This window comes from Elaeis guineensis, chromosome 4 (assembly GCF_000442705.2).
Source record: "Elaeis guineensis isolate ETL-2024a chromosome 4, EG11, whole genome shotgun sequence".
Classification (NCBI taxonomy): domain Eukaryota; kingdom Viridiplantae; phylum Streptophyta; class Magnoliopsida; order Arecales; family Arecaceae; genus Elaeis; species Elaeis guineensis.
In genome coordinates this window covers 126,287,615-126,309,482 of record NC_025996.2, presented here as the reverse complement: position 1 = coordinate 126,309,482, position 21,868 = coordinate 126,287,615, and the positions used below count along the sequence as shown (strand labels likewise).

Genomic DNA, 21,868 nt, shown 5'->3' with positions numbered 1-21,868 from the left:
TAATATTTTATTTTTCTTCGTTCCAGGATGCTGGGACATCTGGCTCTCATTCACCAGCTACTAGAAAGGATGTACAGGAGCAGAAGGAGGATGAGAAGGATCTTACATAATTTTTTTTGATATATATGTAATTTTAATACTTGTGAAGTAGTATAAATTTATAAAATTATATAATTTATATTTTTAATATAATATAATTAATTTTATATTTATAATTATGTTAAATAATTATTATTTTATTTATAACAGATTTTAGAAAATATTATTACTTGTTAATGTGATTAAAATAAATTTTAAAATATTTAATTATAAATTTTTTAAAAAAAATTAAAACTATTAGCGACGACAGATACTATCGCTAATAATTTTTTAAAATTTTTATTAAAATATTAAAAAACTATTAATGACGGTAGTAGCGACCATAATGATTATCACTAATAATTTTTAATACTTTAATTAAAAAATAAAATTATTAGTGATGATTTTTTATCATTAATACTGTTGCTAATTACTGTTATTAGCGATGATAAATTTACTGTCGCTAATAATGGTAATTAGCAACAAGATTATTTTTGTTGGATTTTTAGTGACTGTCGGTAGTTAGTCATCGTTAATGATCTATTTTTTTGTAGTGCAGTAGAGATGAACAAAATAATTGCCGAACAAATAATCCTGATATATATTGACCTTACAATGCAGATATAATTTTATTTTGTGCCGATCATGATAAATTCCGGAACAAGAACCAATTCAAGCTGATAAATTCATATGGCACCTTTTTTTTTTTTTTTTTTTTTCCTTTCTTTTTTTGATAAAATTAGATTTATTAAGCCAATCGAGAAAACATCCGTAGGAATCATCAATCAAAATATTGACGAGTTCACCAGAATATCTGACAAAGTCATATATAGCATAGATCTAATGTGGTTAGCCACATGTAGCATCTTATTTTCCCGTCCTTGTAACACCCTCATCATGGTTGGCCCTAACTGAGAGAGAAGGGCTCTCACCCATAGGCCGGTCCTACTCAACCTCGGTGGCCAATGAAGATGCACATGACTAATAAGACTTGTGACCCATAATATAAATAATAACAAAATCTTAATCAATCTAATATTTTTCATTTATAATTGTTGGCCAATTATAGTTTATTTTTTCAGTGTAAATATGCACTCTCTCTCTAACACAACAATTAAAGACAATGAGATCGGAGACTCATGGGCACTTGTGGACATATCATGCACTGGTCTCATGGACGCTCAATCTATGATAGCAAACAATAGATAAAAAATCCTAGGTTAAGGGGAACTAATCTTCAACTAGATCCTCTGCAAGTACTAAGCACTTTTCCTTTAACCAAAAACCACCTGGTATTCACCCTAGCTAAAAGCTGACGTCCAAGTACCTTATAGTTGACTTCTTGCTGAATGATCACCCCCAATCATAGCCTTAATAGGATAGAACTACTATAGCTCCACCGTACCATCTTTGTTTCCCAAATAATATTTAGATCCTAATACGACCAGGATTTTAACACTTGGCCCTTGGCCAAGCCCTGACTCTAGGGTTTGAAGGACGCCCGCAGCCAACTAAACAACTTAAGTTGAATTCCATGTAGTGCTGGGACAAGCAATAACCACTGCCAACATACTCATCGTCTTTGGATTTTTAACTGATTCTATACGTGGTATATGAAATTATTCTTGTTATGTCATGTAACTCCTTCCAGGTAAGTGAATTCAGTTCATTTGCACCCTTCACTGTATCTTTTAAAGTTCATTTTAGTCTAGTTTTCTTTATATTTATAAAGATTTTTTCGGGATATCCGGCCTACCTCGAACTCTAATAGAATCCATTTGGCAAAATTTTATAGGATTTGGACTTTAAAATTAAAATTCATTAAAGTTTGGATGGGTTTGAGATTTGATCCTCGACTACCCGCTGCCTAAGCTCGATTAGAGACTAGCAGTCGCCTTTTGCACATTGGCAATTGAACTAACGTGGCATCACTTCACCATTAATTCAATTGGCATAGCATTGATCAGTGTGGGGACCAGGCTGCACCAATACATCTTCACTATTTTAACAATATCTTCTTCAACCAAGCATCAACTAAGGTGATTCAACTAAAGAGGAAGGAAGATGATAGTGAAAACTAATTGAGGAGATTCTGCATTAATCTGCTGAAGGGAGACATGAACACACATTATGAAAAAAGAGAAGATAATGTGACTAAGGACTTGTTTATATCTTAAAATTTGGAAAAGAATTTGATGTTCTATCAAGTCAAACATAAACAGTGATCTAGTCGAGATTTCAATGAATATTAGCATATAATTGAGAAGAATAGAACATGCACCAAAGTCTATAATAGAACAAATAAAGTAAGAGACTTACAATTTCATAATTTGATGATATGTATTTTCTAAATTAATCTGTCATTACTAAAGGCAAATGTGCAAATTATAGAGTTTTCTAGTGCACGTGTCATGTGTGTGCCAGTAATTCTTGTCACCTTCGCATTATTAAGTGAACTGGGAGTTCTAGCTGTTATGATCTCTGTTTTAATGCAAACACATGAGGGTTGAACAATTCTACACCGGTTTCTACTGTTTGTTAGAGTCATTGTCTCCATTGACACCAGAGATCAACTCATCTTCAACTATTTACTCTTAAAATATTAACACTGCCATCAAATTTGGGCAACATAACCAATGCAGATAGTCTTGGGAATATTCAATTCCCCTGAATCATTGATCTAACAAAATGCAGAGAAAAATATCAGCACACTTAAATTTCAAATCCAGCAAGGCATGTCTAAGCACTGTTTTAAATTCAAGTTAAACATAAAGTATTGAACTCTAGTCTGCAAATCAGGATGCATTTGGTTATACTTTTTGATTTTTAATTTTTAATTTTTAAAAAATATTTTTTATTTTTATTATAGAATAAAAATAAAAAAGAAAGAAGTATGTTTGATAACTACATTGCTATAAAGCAAAAAGTAATATTTAGAGACAGCAGGTGAAGAGCTCGACGAGGAAGAAGGATTTGGAAAGAGAAGGAGAAGGGGGTGAGGAGGTGAAGAGTTCGACGAGGAAGAAAGATTCGAGCTCTTTATTTTTTGGTATAGCGTTTTGGATGTGGAGAAGTAAAAAAATGTAGAAAAGTAAATTTTGGAAAGCAAAAAATTTTTGTTTTGCATATAAAGCAATTATTTTGATTTTTTTAATTTTTGATTTTTACTTTTCATGATATTATCAAATATTATTTTTTTAATTTTTAATTTTTAAAAATTAAAAAAATAAAAAAATATTTTTTTGATGGCTAACCAAACAAACCCTTAATTAATGCTTGGGATTGAATTCTTCAAAGCATGTGCAATGACATGCTCATATTTTGTCTTAAATACTTTCCAGAAATTAAGGAAAACCTCAAGCAGCTGACATATTTTAAGCAAGATGGACACGATCACAAGACATCCAAGATAGAACCTTTTTCTTTTCGAGGGCAAGATTAGATATGGAGATCTAATCATCTTTCAATTCATGATGAAATCTTCAAACCACCTTAAGCATTTTTATGCATTAGGAATATATCTAGCATAAGTGGCACCCTACCTGATATTTCCTCCTTTAGTTCATATCTCTTAAATAATCCCTGTCCATTGATTGATTGGATCAGTTGGCACATATTGCCAATTAATTTTGGACATGGGAAAGTGTTGCAACAATCTAACATGGTGGGTCATGTGTTCTAGATGCTAATACACAGCATATGATTGAGACCAGATAGGACCAGGCTTTCACATTGTGCTCATCAATACCACCATGGTTGATCACCATGAATTGGATGGTCAGCCAACAAATATGTGCACGTTCTTCTTGTTGCCCAGAGAACCCATTGGAGAAATTATTGTGGCTGCGCCAATTACCAGTGCACATTCCACTGGGTTCTGCTCGCCTTGATGATTGGCCCACAAAAATACACCCCGGTGATTGGTGCAATGTGCGACCATGCCAGACCTCAAAACGCCAGCAATAATTTGACTCCGTGTTGGAATATGTTTGGTTCGGGTACAGACTTTGAATTGCAGAATTCTATACCATCATAAATAGCTGTCACATTATTCATGTTGGAGATGGATGGCTTTAATTTATCATAATTTTTACTGCAATATATGATGTATATGGAGATGGATGATGATATGGGGTCTGGTCATGATGGTATTGTAGCACCGCACAGGATCCCGTTGGCTCTCTGGACGGTGGGCGATCTATCGTCGGAGTACACGACGTTATAAGGTCAAACGCCAAGAGGTTGCTGGCATTTAACGTTTGAGGAGCGTTTAAAACGTTACCGACTCCCGACATGCCACGGGGGGGAGAAACGGTTGAGCCTCACCACTCGGAGTGAAGAGGCGGTACCGCATGGTTGGCGGCACGGCCCAGGTTCGTGCCACCCTTAGGAAGCTTACCTTTCCATCCATTGCTCCGCATGATTAATTTGATTTGAACGATCCATAAGTCAGATCATTTAAATAATGAATTTATATAGAAATAATTGAATAATAAATTTGTTGGGTGGATGTCTGATCATGACACCACCTCCCAAGATCCTTTCAGTACTACGCGATGCAGCAGGAAGAAAAAAGAAACAAAACAAAAGGAAAAAACAATCAAAATACGTGGATCAACCACAAAAAGGACTCGCCTCCACGGGGCATGCAAACTTCACTATGAAAAGAAAATTTTACAAGAGGAGACCTCAACCCTTGTACACCCAATTCTCTCTCACCTGAAGTTCCCCTCACAAAAGCTCTCTCTCTCTTGGAGACCCCCCTGAACCCCTGAAGAGCCTGGCGATCGCTGTCCAGGAGCCTCCTGCTCCTTCTCTCACAGCAGTCTCACGCCTCTCTCTCTCCTCTGGTTCGTACGGCCTTCGTACGGACTTCGTACGGCGCAAAAACCGAATCCACACCCTCTCTGTTACCTCACAGGGCCTTTTTAAGGCTTAAACCTAGTTTAAAACTTGATTAGAGAGGGATTAGGAGTCCTAAACAAAGCCAAAAAACCTCCTGGACCGTCGGATCAAGACCGGGAGCCTCCTCGACCCTTAGATCGCGCTCCGGTCCACGGAATAGTGCCGTGGACCGCGAGAAATGCGTGGGAAACGCCCACGCGGTCCACAGATCGCGCCGTGAACCACCCGGTCCACGGTGGATCGGGGCAAGGGGCCAGCAGGCCTGGGTCGCGCGTCCCGCGCGGGCCTGGGCCTAGGTCGCGCTTCCCGCACGGGCCTGGGTCGCGCGTCCCGCGCGCCGCCGCCTGCGGCCGCGCCGCTGCCGGTCGCCGGCGGTCCTCCGCCGCCTCGATTCTCGTGCCAACTTCAAAAGCTCGTATCTCCTCCATCCGAGATCCGATTCAAGTGATCTTGGTCTCGTTGGACTCCGTTTTTCGTCGTGAACCTTGCTGTGGGCTCAATGTGGGCTGAATCTCGAGGCGTCAAATCCTAACAATCTCCACCTCGACTCGATATTCGGCCTCCTCCAAACTCCGAGAGCTTCTGGATCTCCTTGCCCCCATGCCCTGGGGCAATCGCCTGCTGATCATGGATGGGCAAACATGAGAGTCGAGCCAGGCTACTCGATCCCATCTCCGTCGTATGCTGTGCTCCTCCTAACCTGAGACCTGTTCGGGGCATCATCCTGCGGCAATAGGAATCTTACATTGCGACGTCGCCTCTCGTCCTCCCGAGTCTCCTGTCTCGTGCTCGATCCGCCTCCTGGAGCTCCACCTCGCTCTAGACTCCACCTGGCTCCCGATGCTCCACCTCGCACTGGGCTCCCTGCCAGGTAATAATGTCCTCTGCTCCCCTTCTTCCCCTCCAGCACAATCCTATCGTCGCGTAGCACCCTCAGGATTCCTCCACCAGCTACCGTCCTGTAACCTCTCGAATCCAGTCTGCTAAGTGAGATAAGATTCTGCCTGAAATCGGGTATGTATCGGACCTCCCCCAATCTCCTCACTGCACCATCATGTGTCCTCCAGCTGACCGTCCCAATGCCTCTAATCGCACAGCTCGATCCATCCGGCAGATATACAGTGCTCTCACTGTTCTCCAGGGAGTCAAACTGCTCCTCGCTGCAACACACATGATAGGGGCATGCAGAATCTAATATCCACTGCTGGGAAGAAGCAGATACCTCGTCAGATATCTCAAAGACATCTCCATCTAAATCACTGCCGGTCGTCGCTACAACAGCCACCGTCCGATTTTTCAGTTGAGGGCAATCTCTGGCTAGATGCCCCAACTCCTCACACCGGTAACATCTGGTTTTGCTCAAGTCCCTCCTGGACTTAGACCGTCCTCGTTGCGATCTCCTGTCGCTCCGTCTACCGCCTCCTGCACCTCCAGAAGCCACCAAAGCTGAGCTATCGCCACCTGAGCTCGAAGCTGGGTTCTCCCTCCTGAGAACCTCGTTCTGGAGTATCGCCGCGGTGATCTCGTCCATCTTGATAGTGCTCTTTCCCACTAGAAGAGCAGTCACCAAGGACTCGTACAAAGAGGGAAGCGACGCCAGCAAAACCAGCGCCCTGGTCTTCTCCTCAACATTCTCGCCAACGCTGAGAAGATCGGTGAGGATCTTCTGGAAGTGGCTCAGATGCTCCTGCATGCTCTGTCCCTCAGTCATCCGCAGTTGGTAAAACTGCCTCCAGAGGAAAAGAGTGTTGGTGAGAGACTTCGCCATGTACAACTCCTCGAGCTTCGACCACAGCACCGTCGGGGAAGTCTCGCTCAGCACATGGATCACCACCTCATCCGCCAAGTACATGCGGATGGTACTCACCGCCTGCATCTGTAGCCGTTTTCAATCCCGTACCTCCATGGTGGTCGGCTTCTCATCGCACAAGAGAGCATCGATCAACCCCTATTGGATGAGCACGTCCTTCACCCTTGCCTGCCACAAGGAGAAATTGCTCTTACCATCGAACTTGTTGATCTCCATCTTGATTGTTCCTGTTTTCTCCATCTTCAGTCTTGCTCACCACCACTGCAATCTGCGTCCTTGTACCGTCTTGCTCTGATACCATTTGTTGGGTGGATGTCTGACCAGGACACCACCTCCCAAGATCCTTTCAGTACTACGCGATGCAGCAGGAAGAAAGAAGAAACAAAACAAAATTGAAAAATAATTAAAATATGTGGATCAGCTACAAAAGGGCTCGCCTCCACGGGGCATGCAAACTTCACTATGAAAAGAAAATTTTACAAGAGGAGACCTCACCCTCAACCTTTGTACACCCAATTCTCTCTCACCTGAAGTTCCCCTCACAAAAGCTCTTTCTCTCTTGGAGACCCCCCTGAACCCCTGAAGAGCCTGGCGACCACTGTCCAGGAGCCTCCTGCTCCTTCTCTCACAGTAGCCTCACGCCTCTCTCTCTCCTCTGGTTCGTACGGTCTTCGTACGGACTTCGTACGGTGCAAAAACCGAATCCACACCCTCTCTGTTACCTCACAGGGCCTTTTTAAGGCTTAAACCTAATTTAAAACTTGATTAGAGAGGGATTAGGAGTCCTAAACAAAGCCAAAAAACCTCCTGGACCGTCGGATCAAGACCGGAAGCCTCCTCGGCCCTTAGATCACGCTCCGGTCCACGAATTAGTGCCGTGGACCGCGAGAAACGCTTGGGAAACGCCCACGCGGTCCACAGACCGCGCCGTGAACCACCCGGTCCATGGTGGACCGGGGCAAGGGGCCAGCAGGCCTGGGTCGCGCGTCCCGCGCGTCGCCGCCTGCGGCCGCGCCGCTGCCGCACACCGCCGGTCGCCGGCGGTCCTCCACTGCCTCGATTCTCGTGCCGACTTCAAAAGCTCGTATCTCTTCCATCCGAGCTCCGATTCAAGTGATCTTGGTCTCGTTGGACTCCGTTTTTCGCCGCGAACCTCGCTGTGGGCTCAATGTGGGCTGAATCTCGAGGCGTCAAATCCTAACAAAATTAATATAAAATAATGTCGATAGTATGCAAATTATAAATATAAAACATTGTACAAGGACAACTTTTGAAGGATCAACTAAGTCGTCAGTCCACCTCAAACCAAATTAAATCAGGGAGTTAGATGACGAAGTTTTGAGTTAGATTATCCATTTAAAATCACTCAAGATTTCTATCAATTCATCTCGATGTGGCGAATATTCTGCTTGACCTCGATTAGCGGCTGGAGAGAGCTTAGATTGTATTAACTGACCTAATCATCTTGTCCATGGACGACTTGAAGCTACGATTGCATCAACCTGAAATATTGGGCAGTATTTATGCCAGGATCGATATCCAATCATTACAGTTCAAATAGGACATTCAAAACCATCAAATGATAACTCATCCCAAACATGTGCTGACTGTGGGGTGCAATCTCTACACGTGCGATCATTGTAGGAACGGTTGCCATTCACCAAAAAAACAGCCATCGACCTCTCTTATAAATAGAAGGTACGGAACCATCATGTAAGCCTCAAACCCCCTCTCTCTCGTTCTCCACTCTCTTTCATTATTTTCTGATCTCTATTTGACTTGAGTGTCAGCGGATTTTCATAAAAATAATTTCTAGCAAGAAACTTGTTTGCAAGTCTAATCTTCCGCTCGAGAGCCCTGGCTACTCGATCGACCTCAACTCTTCTTGGTCTAATCGGCCTTAATCTTTTTCCAAAGATCAGCAGCAACACATCTAAATCTCAATTACATGGAGTTAATTTTTTTACAATATTCTATCATGCAACAAAAATATAGATAATCACTATTAATTTATTCTTTTGGTAAACTAGAACTATTAAATCAATCTGGAGTAAATACATCTATGAGCGTCAATTCAGAAGAAAAATCTCTTAGAGTAATCCACAGAGTAGGTTTTATATAATTAATAAGATATGCTGCCATCCAATCTGTAGCTTTATTAGCTTCTCTATAAACATATTTTACTTTAAAAGACTAAACAAATGATCTTGTTCTCAAACAATTTCATTTTAAAGATGAATATTTGTCTCCGAAGATGTTGAACCAGAGAGCCTTCTAATAACATTCAAAGAGTCCTCTAAAATAATATGAGATATCCTCAAAATTCTAATTATATAAACTATATCTTTCCATGTAGCATGCAATTTAGCCATAAAAATTACATTTATCTAACACCACTTGCTGGCACCATTTATATTTTTAATAGCAAAATTTGCTCCATCTAACACACCATTGTTTAAGATACTACTGATACACTCTAAAATTGGCCAACCAAAGTGGTGCTGATGACCTAATGGCAGCTCGACACTTATCTCCAGTAGAAGGTGATAGAATAGTTACTCAACCTTTACCACGCGGACTTTTACGATTATGCCAAGAAAGCTCCATAATTTTCTATCCGCTAGACGATAAGCAACTGACCATCTTGCTATCTCACTTTCTCCTCCATTTGGTGAGATTCATAATATCAACAAACTCCAAAATATGCAAAATCGTTATTCTCTAATAGCCGGAGTACATCTCCACAATCTCTATTCTCTGACAAATGGCATGTGTTCTCGAAAGCAATAAGTACCGACATTTGTTTATAAAACCTAACCCTTTGGAATCCTCCAGATAAGAGAAAGCAAGTGAATGATTACTCCACTGGCCCTCTCTCTAAGATAGATCCCATGCGAATTGGAATCTATTTTCTCCGCAAAGCTCTAAGCAATTCTGACTACATCTCTGAACTCTACCTTCCACAAAGCATCATTTAAGCTACCACTCTCCACTCTCACTCTCTCGTGACAATCTATTCCACTTCATATCCGATGTTACTACTAAATTCTCTCTCAAAGCTCAGATCTCTTCTATTTACTTCAACAAATGACTGGCTTAGACATCGGATGATCTATCACTAGAGAACCTCCATTATGAGCATTTTTCTATCTTTGATGGTGTTGCAAGATTCAGATCGAGAGATTGATCATGACTCGGAACCAACTTCCAATCCAAAAATTTTGACCAACCATCTTGCTGCTTGTAACCATCTTCCTCCGCTCTAACTCATCAATTTGTGCGGCTCCACGATGGTAACAATTATTATCAAATTTAGTTTAAAAAAAAAAAAAACTAAAGGGTGGTGGCTCCGAGCGAAAATGAATGATTGATGGGATCGCGGAACCTCCCCCACCCCCAACCCAAAAAAAAAAAAAACTGTAGTTTTCTCAGCTGTCAAACTAAAGATCGAACAAGCTTAGGGAGCATCCTAACACCCGACGTCCATCACATAGGAAACGGTAATTGGTACGACGTATTAAACAGCTGTCGCACCAAAAGACCAAGAATCCTTGTCTCCCCATCTCCCAATCCTTACGCGTCAACACCGCTCTCTCTCCTTCCCTCTTCTCGTAATTAACCCCAAGTCCAGGCCCATTTTCTATTCCCCCAAATATTTATACTGACGGCCCTCGCCTTCTTCCCCTCCCTTGACGAAACCAAAACAAACCGAGAGAAGCAAGCAATGGAGAAGTGCGGCAAGATCCTGTACGCAGCGAGGGTGCGTCAGACGCTCCGCAGGTGGAGTACAAGGGCTTCGCTGAGACGGGGGTGCCGGGCGCCGGCCGACGTTCCGGCGGGCCACGTGGCGATCTGCGTGGGGAGCAGCGGCCGCCGCTTCGTGGTTCGCGCCGCATATCTCAACCACCCCGTGTTCCGGAAGCTCCTCGCCGAGGCCGAGGAGGAGTACGGCTTCTCCACCAGCGCCGGCCCCATCGCCGTCCCCTGCGACGAGTCCCGCTTCGAACAGATCCTTCGCCAAATCTCCTCCCCATCGTCATCGTCTGCGACCAGCTTCGCGAATCTGATCGACGACCTGAATGGCTGCTTCTCCTTCTTCCACGTGGGCATCCGGAGATCGCCGAACACGGAGTCCTTGCCGTTGCTCCGGAGGTTCAACGAGAACTCGGTCTGGTGAACCGCAGGTTCTCCGATTTCGCCCCTCGGCGGCGGAGGCGGAGGATTTGTTGTCATAGCTGTGAACTCTTCGTTGCCTGGGCTCGGGTTAATTTGGGCTCGGAATGTTCAATTTGGGCTCAGAATATTGTTTCAAAAGATGGGGAGTTCGTGGAGAATGGGTTTGGTTCGTCATTTGGAGTCATCTAATGATGGAGAAGAAGGTTGTGATGTTCTCCATTTCTAAGTGTAAAGTAACTGCTAACAAGCATAAAATAAAGAACCATGATGTGAAGAGAAATTCTTGTCACATTTTCTAGTTAGAAGTATATAATTTTTTTATTTCACACAGACAGGTGGGACCAAACGGGTCCAACATTAGCTCAGAGCGTCCCTGTTCTTAAAATTTGAAAGTAGTAATAGAATTTGTTCCCCAAGCTAGCCAGTTTGTGGTCCTTGACTAAGTCGAATAATGCCAAGATAGCGAGAAGTTAATCACTCATGGAGTATGGGGCCGGATAATATAACTAAAGTACTCAGAGGTATATGGGAAGCCCAGATGGCCATCCGCAACGCAGGGACACCGGTCAGTGTAAACTAGACCAACAGTCATTCACCATATTATCACTCACCCACCAAATTTGGTCACCGACAGTACGACGGTGGGTGCAAACGAGACAATCAAATTTGGTCACCATACATAAGGAGGAAAAATTTTTTTTTTTTTTTTTAATGTAAAGGGAGGGCATTAATCCCACCCTAATATTAATAAAGATAAGATAATATCCTTATAAGGATAAAATAAGTGGGTGGAGTTTTCCATCCCTTCGAGGTGAGGAGAGGATGTGACCACGCAACAAAAGGTATGCTTTCCTATCAAACTGGAAGAAATAACCCCCACTGGGGTTAGAATCAGTTGCCAAATAACCATAGATACCAAGCTGTCCCAAAGAGGCTTCGGATGGACCGAAGGAAGTGAGTTTCTCCAATAAAATCATAGCTATGGGAGTAATTTTTTATACACTATATATGGTATAAAAAAAAAATACATCACACTAGATTGGATTATATAACCATCGCTTTCTAATATATTTTTAATATTTACAGTTTCAATATTTTTTATTTAAATTTTTAAATAAAAAAATATTTTTTTTCTTAAAAAAAGATTATGATGTCCTATGATCAAATTATAACATCCTACAGTCAAGTTATGACTTTCTTCATAATTTGGCCATAGAATGTCATAAGAAAAGAAGATATATTTTCATCATTTAAAAATTTTATGAATTTTTAATGATGAAAATATCTTTCTCTCTTTATGACTTCTGAAAAAAAAAATATGACTTCCTGCATGTAAGAAGTCATAATTTGACCGCAGGATGTCATAATATGGCAACAAAATATCATAAATTTTTCAGAACAAGAGGGGCAATCTTGTCATTCAAAATTTTAAATAAAAAAATAGAACTACAGGCATTAAATGTACGTTAGAAAATGGTGGCTATATACTTTAAGGTGGTTGGATGGTGCGCTCCATGCCACATTTATTGCACCACACACGATGCATAAAGATTTTCTCAAAGCTATGGTATAAAGGTTGCTGATGGCTGAAATGATAGTCTTTGGCCCAGGAACTGGCAAGTCAGAAATAGATGATGAAAGTTTTCATCATCTTCACCACATAATGGACAATATGGCGGTGCTGGAAAGGATCTTTTCTTTAGTTGTTCAGTTGCTAAAACTTGTTATAATGGTAGAAGAGATAAAGGGTGGATAATAAGGTATCTTAAAAAGATATATTCAGGATATATTTATACTATGGCAGTAGAGATCCTGTACTATAGGCTTACACAAATATGAATATGACAAGAGATGTGGACACACGAAAATTTATGTCAAATTATCTAATGATATTCTTACGGGGAGCGATATCGAAGTAATCGAAGTTACAAAAGTATATCACACTATCATCAACAGAGGTGGAATACATCACCATAATAGAGACCGATAAAGAAGTACTGTGACTAAAGACTTATTGGAGGAGCTTAGCAGGGAGCAAGAGATGTACGTCATCTACAATGATAGCTAAAGTACCATCCATCTTAATAAAAATTTGATATTTCATTCAAGGACGAAACACATCAACGTTGGATATCAATGGATTCGGAATGTACTGGAGATGAAGTAGTTTAAACTTAAAAAAATTGACACTAAAGAAAATAGTTCTGATATGTTGACGAAATCAGTTTCAAAGATAAAACTGATAAAGTGCAAGGATGCTATAGGTTTAATAGAACCCACCATATAAGTTGAAAGGAAAAGATTAGTTAGTGTGGTCTCTCATCACATGAGACCCATCGTTTTAAAAAAAAAAAAAGAGAAAAGGAGAAGAAGAGTCCAAATAGGACTCTATGACTTGGGCTATAAAGTCTTGTGTGTGTGAAAAAATAAGGGACAGTGGAGAAACCAGTAACACATGGAGAGAAAAAAATAGGACGTGGCAGTCATAAGGAGACATGAAAAATGAGTCCAAAATGGACTCTAACTTTTGTACTATAAAAGGAGAGTCTGTGGATGTAAAAACGTGACAACAAAAAAAAGAAGAAAGAGGTCGTGATCCACCAAAAGGAGACAGAGAGAGAAGAAGAGAGACTTGGAGGGTGCTTCATTCAAGTAAGGAAGATTGGAGAATGTAGATCGGAGGAGTTCGTTCAACTATGAATTAGAGTTATTTAATCAAGGATGCTATTGGAGATTTGTTTAATCTTGAATTTCTTCTTTCTTATATTAGAAACAATGTTTCCAACATGGTGTCAAGGAAGGTTTTGGTACTCTAAACTATTATTATAGTAAAAGCTCTTTCTTACTCTGGTTCCTGTGTGGATGTAGGCTTCAGTCGAACCACATTAAATTCTGATATTCTTGCAATTACTATGATTTCTCTATGCTTTTAGTATTATCGTTAGTATAATTTTTATTTTCACTTTATCTATCATCTTTCAATATTCGAATCCCAATACCATCTCCCACCTGATCCTTAGAATACAGGTCTAACTAAAACTGATCTTCTACACTACCGCATGTCAACTTGTGATATATGTGAATGATTCCACACAAAATGAGCATTTTAATGATAAATATGGTTCCATCAATTGGTGAGATTTCTTTGTTGTTTACCATCAAATTATTTTTTTAATTTAAACTTACCTTGAGAATTTCTCTATATAAACTTATATGCATGTAGTGGTTAACTTGAGGGTCCATTCTTTGGTGGATAAATATTATAAAAAATTTGATCAATTTTTTTCTTGACCAGCTTATCCATATTTTCATATTTCTCCATCTTTCTCATGAATAGTATTTATCATGAATTAGAAAAAAAGTCCAACCCACCTAGGAGGTGGTAAGTCATTTTTTCATCAACTAAAAAAATAATCTTTTTATTTCATTTCTAATATAGCCTTAATCCTATAATAATATAATAATACATAATACTATCTTATATATGATATAATATGATTATCATATAATAATATTTTATTATTTTAATATAATATTTTAGTATAATATCTTATTTTTATTATGATAATATAATATTAACATTCTATATTATATTTGATAATTTATATTTATGAATATATATTATATGATATTATATATTATAACATACAAAATATAATCTATTATAATATAAAATTTATACTGTATTATTATATATAATAAAGAGTATTATGAAAAATATGGATAGATCTCAGCAACTTATCTAATAAACTTAGGTAACAGATTTCTAAGTCATTTATCAATGCATAAAAAAGTATAGATAAATTATTTTCCTATCTAATATTATCTGATAAATATTTTTTTAAAAAATATAGATTTTTGGATAAATTTTTTATCTTCAAAAGAATGGGCCATGAAGTTAAAATTATTTTTCTTCTTTATATAACAATATGATATCATCAAATAAGGAATATTGGGATAATGCAAATTCACACATTAATTGGGTTGAGTCCAATGAATCCTATATCAAATTTTTAGTCATATCTACGCTGAATCTCTTTATCAGTATTTATCAGTGTTAAAGAAACATGTGATTCGTTGTTTGAGAAATTATGGGTTTATAAGACAAAATGTCACGTTAAACAAGATGCCAAAGTAAAACATTAAATACACCTTCTATGTAATAAATCAAGGCAATCCCATCAAACTATTTATTACGACTAAGCATGATAGATGCTGGCTACATTAACGGATGGTCTGCAAAACACTCATTGTTTATTTGCAACAGGAATTGAACGGTATATTAAACTTTAAATTTTGAAGAAATGATTTGAAATGTGTATTAAGGTTCCTGTAAACCATTTGTTAAAATTCCTCTTTGATTTCTACCCTTTTTGATGGAATGAACTTCTAGTTTCCAAGCCAGCCTTTGTTGGGAAACAATGCTAAAACTGAAACTATGAGCAGGAGGGAATCCCTAGCCCACAACATAAAATCAACTTGTGTGAAAGCTAAAGAACTAAGCAAAAAAGATAATAAAATAAAAGAACCATAGAGGTAAAAATAAACAATTACTGTAACAGGGTTTTGAAGATACTAGTAGTAGGTTTAAAGGAAAACTAGAAGGTCTCATACATTCTCTTATTGAAATTTTATCCTTGCAATCTCCACTCTTTCAGGACCTGGATTGAAGAATCCTGACCTTACACTACTTTCTCCTCTCAAATAATATCTTGTGCTACATGTTCTCATGCAATATTTCGTCATGCAAAATATTTGGGAATAACTTTAAAAAAATACTATAGATTGATGCTATTGATGGATGTGTATATATCTTATAGGTCCCTTTGAAGTTTGTCTAAATATCAAGATCTTATGAAAAGGAAATACTAATTTAACTAGGCAAAAATTCAGCTGTTACAAAGGTGGAAATTAATTGGTGCTAAACATTGATTGCTTTTAATGATTGTAAGTGGTCATGCCATAGTCTATCTATAATAAAGAGGTTTAGAAATAGGATGACAATCGGGTCCAATAGAAGATAAATAAAAAATCTGTCAACTTGAATCAAATCTATTTATTAAATAGAACAAAAATTTAGACCCAAATCTAACTATTTTCTTAAATAGATAATCTAATCCGATCTACAATGAGTTGAAACAAGTTAAACAAATTAAATAGGCGAGCGTTGCCACTCATATTTAGAAATGGATTTTTTGCCAAATAACAGCAATTCATGAGCATAATAATTAAACGGATCCTCCTTGTGTAGCCTTTCAAGCCAGTGACAATTTTGATCATAACTTCCTTGTCCAATTTCCAGTTGTTTCATTCAAGCAATACTAAATGGCTAATGCAATACTAGATGTAACAGAAGTGTTTCAAGCGTCAAGCTCTATGTAGATTTCTTTCTTTGCATAATACATATTAGGGTGGTAAGCAACATTTTGCATTGTCTTCTGGTACACCTTTGGCCTTCACTTAAGTATTTGTTTCTAAGTTTGAAGAGCTAATTCTTTAAATCGAACCGCTTCAGCTCTCATAACTTTCTAACAAGACTCTTTACTAAAGTAGGGTTCAAGATGATGGTATTTGATCTCATCTCCAGTCACATTTCAATGTGGTGTTGAGTTAATTGAAATTTATCATTATTAGTCAAGTTATAGTGGGATATCAGCTCATTAATTTTTTGCTGCATACATTACTAGTCATTTTCTTGAATATGTGGTTCACAGGCTTCATATCAAATATCTTTTTTTATTTTAATCGAATTTCAGTATAAGTTAGGAGAGGGCTAGACTTGATTACATTGGAGTGGATCTCTACTTAAATTTGCTCTGATCTGCATGAGACAATGGAGATGATATGTCAACATTCCACTATATATATAACAAAAATCATGTAATCCAGAGAGCTTTAACCTGTACATCAAGTGATACAAAAATTAGACAGACTAAATATAATTAAATTAAGCAAGAATATTTTTGTTTCTAACTTTAATTTAGAGTCAAAAGTTCCAAATAAATCATCCCTTTTACTTAAAATGCAACCATCTATGGCTAGACGTGGCAATGGATAGGGTCAAATCAAGTTGTGACAATCGTTAACCCATACACGGTACCACCATATCGGAAACCTTCCACCACATCTACCCATAAGTCAACCTGCATGACCAGGTTTAGCATGGTTGACTCATTGTTATCTAATTTAGGAAAATTGAAGGACCAACTTAAATTGTCCTACCCAACCTTTGCATTTCTCTTGATTCATTTCCTCGATGAATTAAACATTAATTAGCCATTGATACGGCTTGGATTCAATGCTCACTGGAATCATATCTGCCATCACAATCGATCAATGAGAGCACGACACATGTTATATGCAATCAATGGTTGAATAAATCTTTGAATGCTTAGCGCCAACGATTATAGTTTGACGCAATTTTGGCATATCAATAAACAGGATTATAACCATCCTAATTAATATATAAAAAAAAGAGTATAATAGCCCATCTGCAAATCATGTAGTGTGAATCATGATAAACCAAATTGATCTCCATTATATCTTTCTAAAGCTCTATCTAACTTAGACATTGAAGGATCTCCTATTGAATACGTTCCGACAACTCTTGATTCTCTCTTGCTGGTTGCATATTGGCTCTCACGCTGCATAGCTCAGCTTCAGCCACGTACCAATCTCTATCCATTAAATCGCCTTACTCCATAAGGTCGAGTTTTAGGCGGTAAAAAAAAAAAAAAAAGAGAAAAAAAAGAAAAATCAACCACTTGTAAGATTTATAGCCAAGATCACAATCTTTTAATTCTTTGATGGAATACAATCACTGTGCGAAGATTGTGATCTGGTTGGTACACGTCAACTCGCCCATGTTAGCCCTTGGCGGCATCACCCCACATGAAAAGGTTGGGAAGCATGTGATACGGCTGCATGGCCTCTGCGGTTTCCTCCTCTCCTTTTGTGCTCATATCCAGTTGGTCCAACTTTGGCACGTGTGATGCCTCCACCAATTCACCAAGTCAACTGCAATCCAGTCCTCTTGGGCTATGATGGCCCATTTACACTGTTCCAAACTCCTGTGTCCATGGCCGAGTTGGGAGCAATTTTTGGACCCTAAGCTTTGGTGGTTCTCTTGTAATCTTTTTATCTTTTAATTCAATCATCTACTATCTTGGTTTCCATCTACAAATAGATTGGATTGAGTTAGAAATCTGAATTATTGTGACTTTGTCATGCACTCTCAGAACCCGGCACAGCACATGCAGCAGAATAGACGAATCAGACTTTCATATCTTATAGTGTTAATAAGTATGATCACTCAGGCTATTACTCCCATTACAGCCAACTCCTTCCTTGTCTCGTAGTTGTAAATCATTGGGATCAATCGAAATCTAGACAATAGATTTTGGAAATTTTAAGCTAGAGCACCGTAAAATAAATGAGTAGGTGGAGTTCAGCCGTTTGATATATCTGTACCTGATGCTGTATTTGAGGGCATGCATGCGATGTGTGGAACTTGTTATGGGTGCCACTCATATTCTTCTCGAAGGTGATTCTTCCACTGTGATTGGTTGGGTGTTGAGATAGACTATACGTGCTGATAGTCAAATCTTGCTGTTGGATATTTGAAAGTTTATTACTTAGTGTGCTGGATTTTGTGCCGGTAATGCCTGCAGAAAGCAAATGTGCTGCAAATTGAGTAGCTCCCTTCGTTGCGAATCATAATGGCTAAATGATTTGGATGGATATTTTTTGCATTCCAATTCAGTTTTATGTTATTTTATTTTTTAACTGTGTTAGATGTTTTCACACCAGGTTTGGGAACCATCTATTTTCTCAAAAAAAAAAAAGAAAAAGAAAAAAAGTTATAGCATCATGACATTACAATTCAAAGTGTTTATCGGCTGTGTCTTCACTACTTAACAAATTAACCAAAAGTTCATGAACGGCTAAATAGATCTTCATTAATTTCTTTACTAGAGGATGATTTGAGGAACCATTCAACCAAGGAAACAATTATAAATAATTCAAAGATATAGGGTAACTCCAATAGTAGCATTTTATTTGCTTTCTTACAATTTATGACCATGTTTACGGAAGCTACTTTTGAACCTATCATCATGACATTTTACGGTTGTAGAGGATCCACTGCTCATAAAAGTGGTGCAGACTAGTCATAAAATTCTAGGTCTACTGAAGACCAGACCTGGCCGAGGGCTAGCCTTAGACCGGCGAATATGGCTTTAAATAATACTTTTGTTTTTTCTTTGGGCCAGGTGGTCTTGGAATAGTTTTTATTATACTGATATGATATGAAATTAGTCCGTCGGCCGTGAATAGACGTATGACAAAAAAAAAATTGAATTCCAATTGAATTTTTGATGAAACTCAAACAAAAAAAAAAAAAAAAAAAGCATCATATTTAAATCAAGATAAAAAAAAAGTTACGAAATCTCTTGATTTTCATCTCTAAATCATGACTGATTCATACTCCCTCGCCTATATAAATGGAGCCAAGGAGATTCCATAAAAATAGGCTCTAAAAGAGAGAAAATTTTGTAGCCAAAGATCTCATGACGAAAGATCCTCAAGCGCTCATCTATCATTCTGCTTCTTTCTCATAAGTAAGCAGATCTATGAGGCATTGAAATTGAGGCGACGTTAGAGACCGAGCTTCCAAGCCTAAGGTCAAGATTTTAATGATATTTGAGGCAAAGCTACAAGTCCAAGATTGAGCCACCAAGCCCAAGATTGAGGTAAAGGCGAGCTCTTAAAGGCCGAATGCTCAGAAACTGAGCTCCTAAAAGTCGAGATCCAAAAAGCTAAGCTCTCAAAGGTCAAGCTCCTAAAATCGATCCTAAAGCTGATCGTAAAGCCAATCCAAAAAGACTGAAGTCAAAAATTAAGATAAAGATTGACCAAAATCAGATGTCGATCAAATCCGATCATCTCTAGTTCGATCAAATGCCAATCAGATCCGACCATCTTCAAATCAATCAGATGCCAATCAAATCTAGCTATTTTCAAATAGGCTAGATGCTGACTAGATCTGACCATATCTAGATCGGCCAGATGTCGATCAGATCCGATCATCTTTGGATTAGTTAGATGCCATCCAAATCTGACCATCTTCAAATTGACTAGATATCAATCTGATCTGACTTTTTCTAAATTAACCCATATAACAATCAGAATAGGATAATATTTTATACTATTCTAACTCTTTATTGTATTTTCTCTTTACTACTGTTCTTTCAAAGTTCGATCCAATTTAGGTATCGGATGGTTCGATCGGAGCCAATCCAATGAGCTTTTCTCTTCTTTATTATATATACAGATCCATAGCTCTCCAAAAAAAATCGATGCTCCATCTTCCTCTACTATGGGTCGAGCAGATCAATTAGAGGCCTTCAGACTATCCTAGTTGGATCAGATTTTGACAGTAATAGATTGGTGCCATTTGTAGGAATATGAGAACACATCCACCTTCTTCCTTTATTGGATCTGAGTATCTTCAGCAATGATTTCATTATCGATGCATCCTCAAGCATGTTAGTAGTTGACCCCTCTTCCATGACTGTCCTCGATAGTACTTCCAGCTTTCTACATGGGACATGCATTCTGAGAGACTAGAATGTGTGTCTTGAAGGACTATGATGCAAGTCCCAAGAGGCCATCCTTTCGCACCATCCAAGATATGAGCACTGTACACACAAGATGTGAAGTGGTCCTCTTCCGAGTATGACATGAGCACAAGCCAACCTTGGATAGTTGAAGGAAATAACCTAGAGAGGGACCCCAATGCTCCTTGCATGAGATGCATATCGAGTTGAAGATAGACCTCTCCTCATCCAAGCATGAGAAGAGCATGATGGACCTTTCCTCATCCGAGCACGAGGAGAGCACAATGGAGCACAGTGGATCTCTCGTCATCCGAGCATGAGGAGAGCATAATAGACCTATCCTTATCCAAGTACAAGGAGAGCAAGATAAATCTCTCCTCATTCGAGTACGAGGAGAGCATGGTGAACCTCCTCTCATCCAAGCATGGGGGGCAAGACAAGACTCTCCTCGTCCAAAGCATAAGGAGAGCATCAAGGATCCTTTCTCAACTAAGTGTGCGAAAAGCATCAAGGGCCTCTCCTCGTTCGAGCATGAAGAGAGAGATATGGACCTCTCCTCATCGAGCATGAGGAGAGCTAGGCCAACCTTAGCCCATTGAGAGGGGATAGCCTAAAGATGGACTCTGAAGCTACTCGTGTGAGATGCGAGTCGAGTCGAAGACGAAGCTCTCGTTGTCCAAGTATGAGGAGAGCACATGCTGACCTTGGCCCATTGAAGGGAATAACCCAAAGAAGGATCCTGAAGCTTATCATGTGAGACATGAGTCAAGTTAAAGATGAAGCACTCCTCATCTAAGTACGAGCTGAGCAAAAGCCGACCATCAACCAGATGGAGGGGATAACTTGGAGAGGGACCTTGATGCTCCTTGTACTAGATATGGGTGGAACCAAAGCTGTTGGAAAATATGTTCTAAAGTCAATTATTTATGTGGAGACGATTGAGTTCTTTGTAATTTGTATATAAATTATTAATGAATAAAAATTATTTTTGATAAGTTTATTATAAGTGTGTATCTTTCTTTGAATTTTTGTGTTATAATAAATTCCTTAGAACTATAATATAACTAATAAAGGAGGCTTTATCGAATAATTCTTAAACTTATTCGTGACCAAATGATACGTTATTAATAAGGACAACAATATTTATCAAGTATAAATTATTGCGTGCCAAATGGATTGGTTGTCCTCTTAATCAAGGAGTATGAAGACACCAATATGGCATACAAGTGAGATATAGGAGTACATCATCACTGAACAATGACTCACCTCTGGAGCGCTCTAC

The 21,868-nt window shown here is 38.9% G+C and overlaps 1 protein-coding gene across 1 annotated transcript; it reads left to right on the top strand.

Moving 5' to 3' along the window:
* The first annotated feature begins 10,490 nt into the window (after positions 1-10,490).
* Positions 10,491-11,339, top strand: LOC105042452 (auxin-responsive protein SAUR50). Its single transcript, XM_010919677.4, has one exon. The coding sequence runs from the start codon at positions 10,518-10,520 to the stop codon at positions 10,968-10,970; it is 453 nt and encodes a 150-aa protein (XP_010917979.1). The 5' UTR covers positions 10,491-10,517; the 3' UTR covers positions 10,971-11,339.
* The last annotated feature ends 10,529 nt before the right edge of the window (positions 11,340-21,868 follow it).

Coding starts and splice junctions, on each gene's coding strand:
- LOC105042452 (XM_010919677.4), top strand. CDS start 10,518: ATGGAGAAGTGCGGCAAGATCCTGTACGCAGCGAGGGTGCGTCAGACG.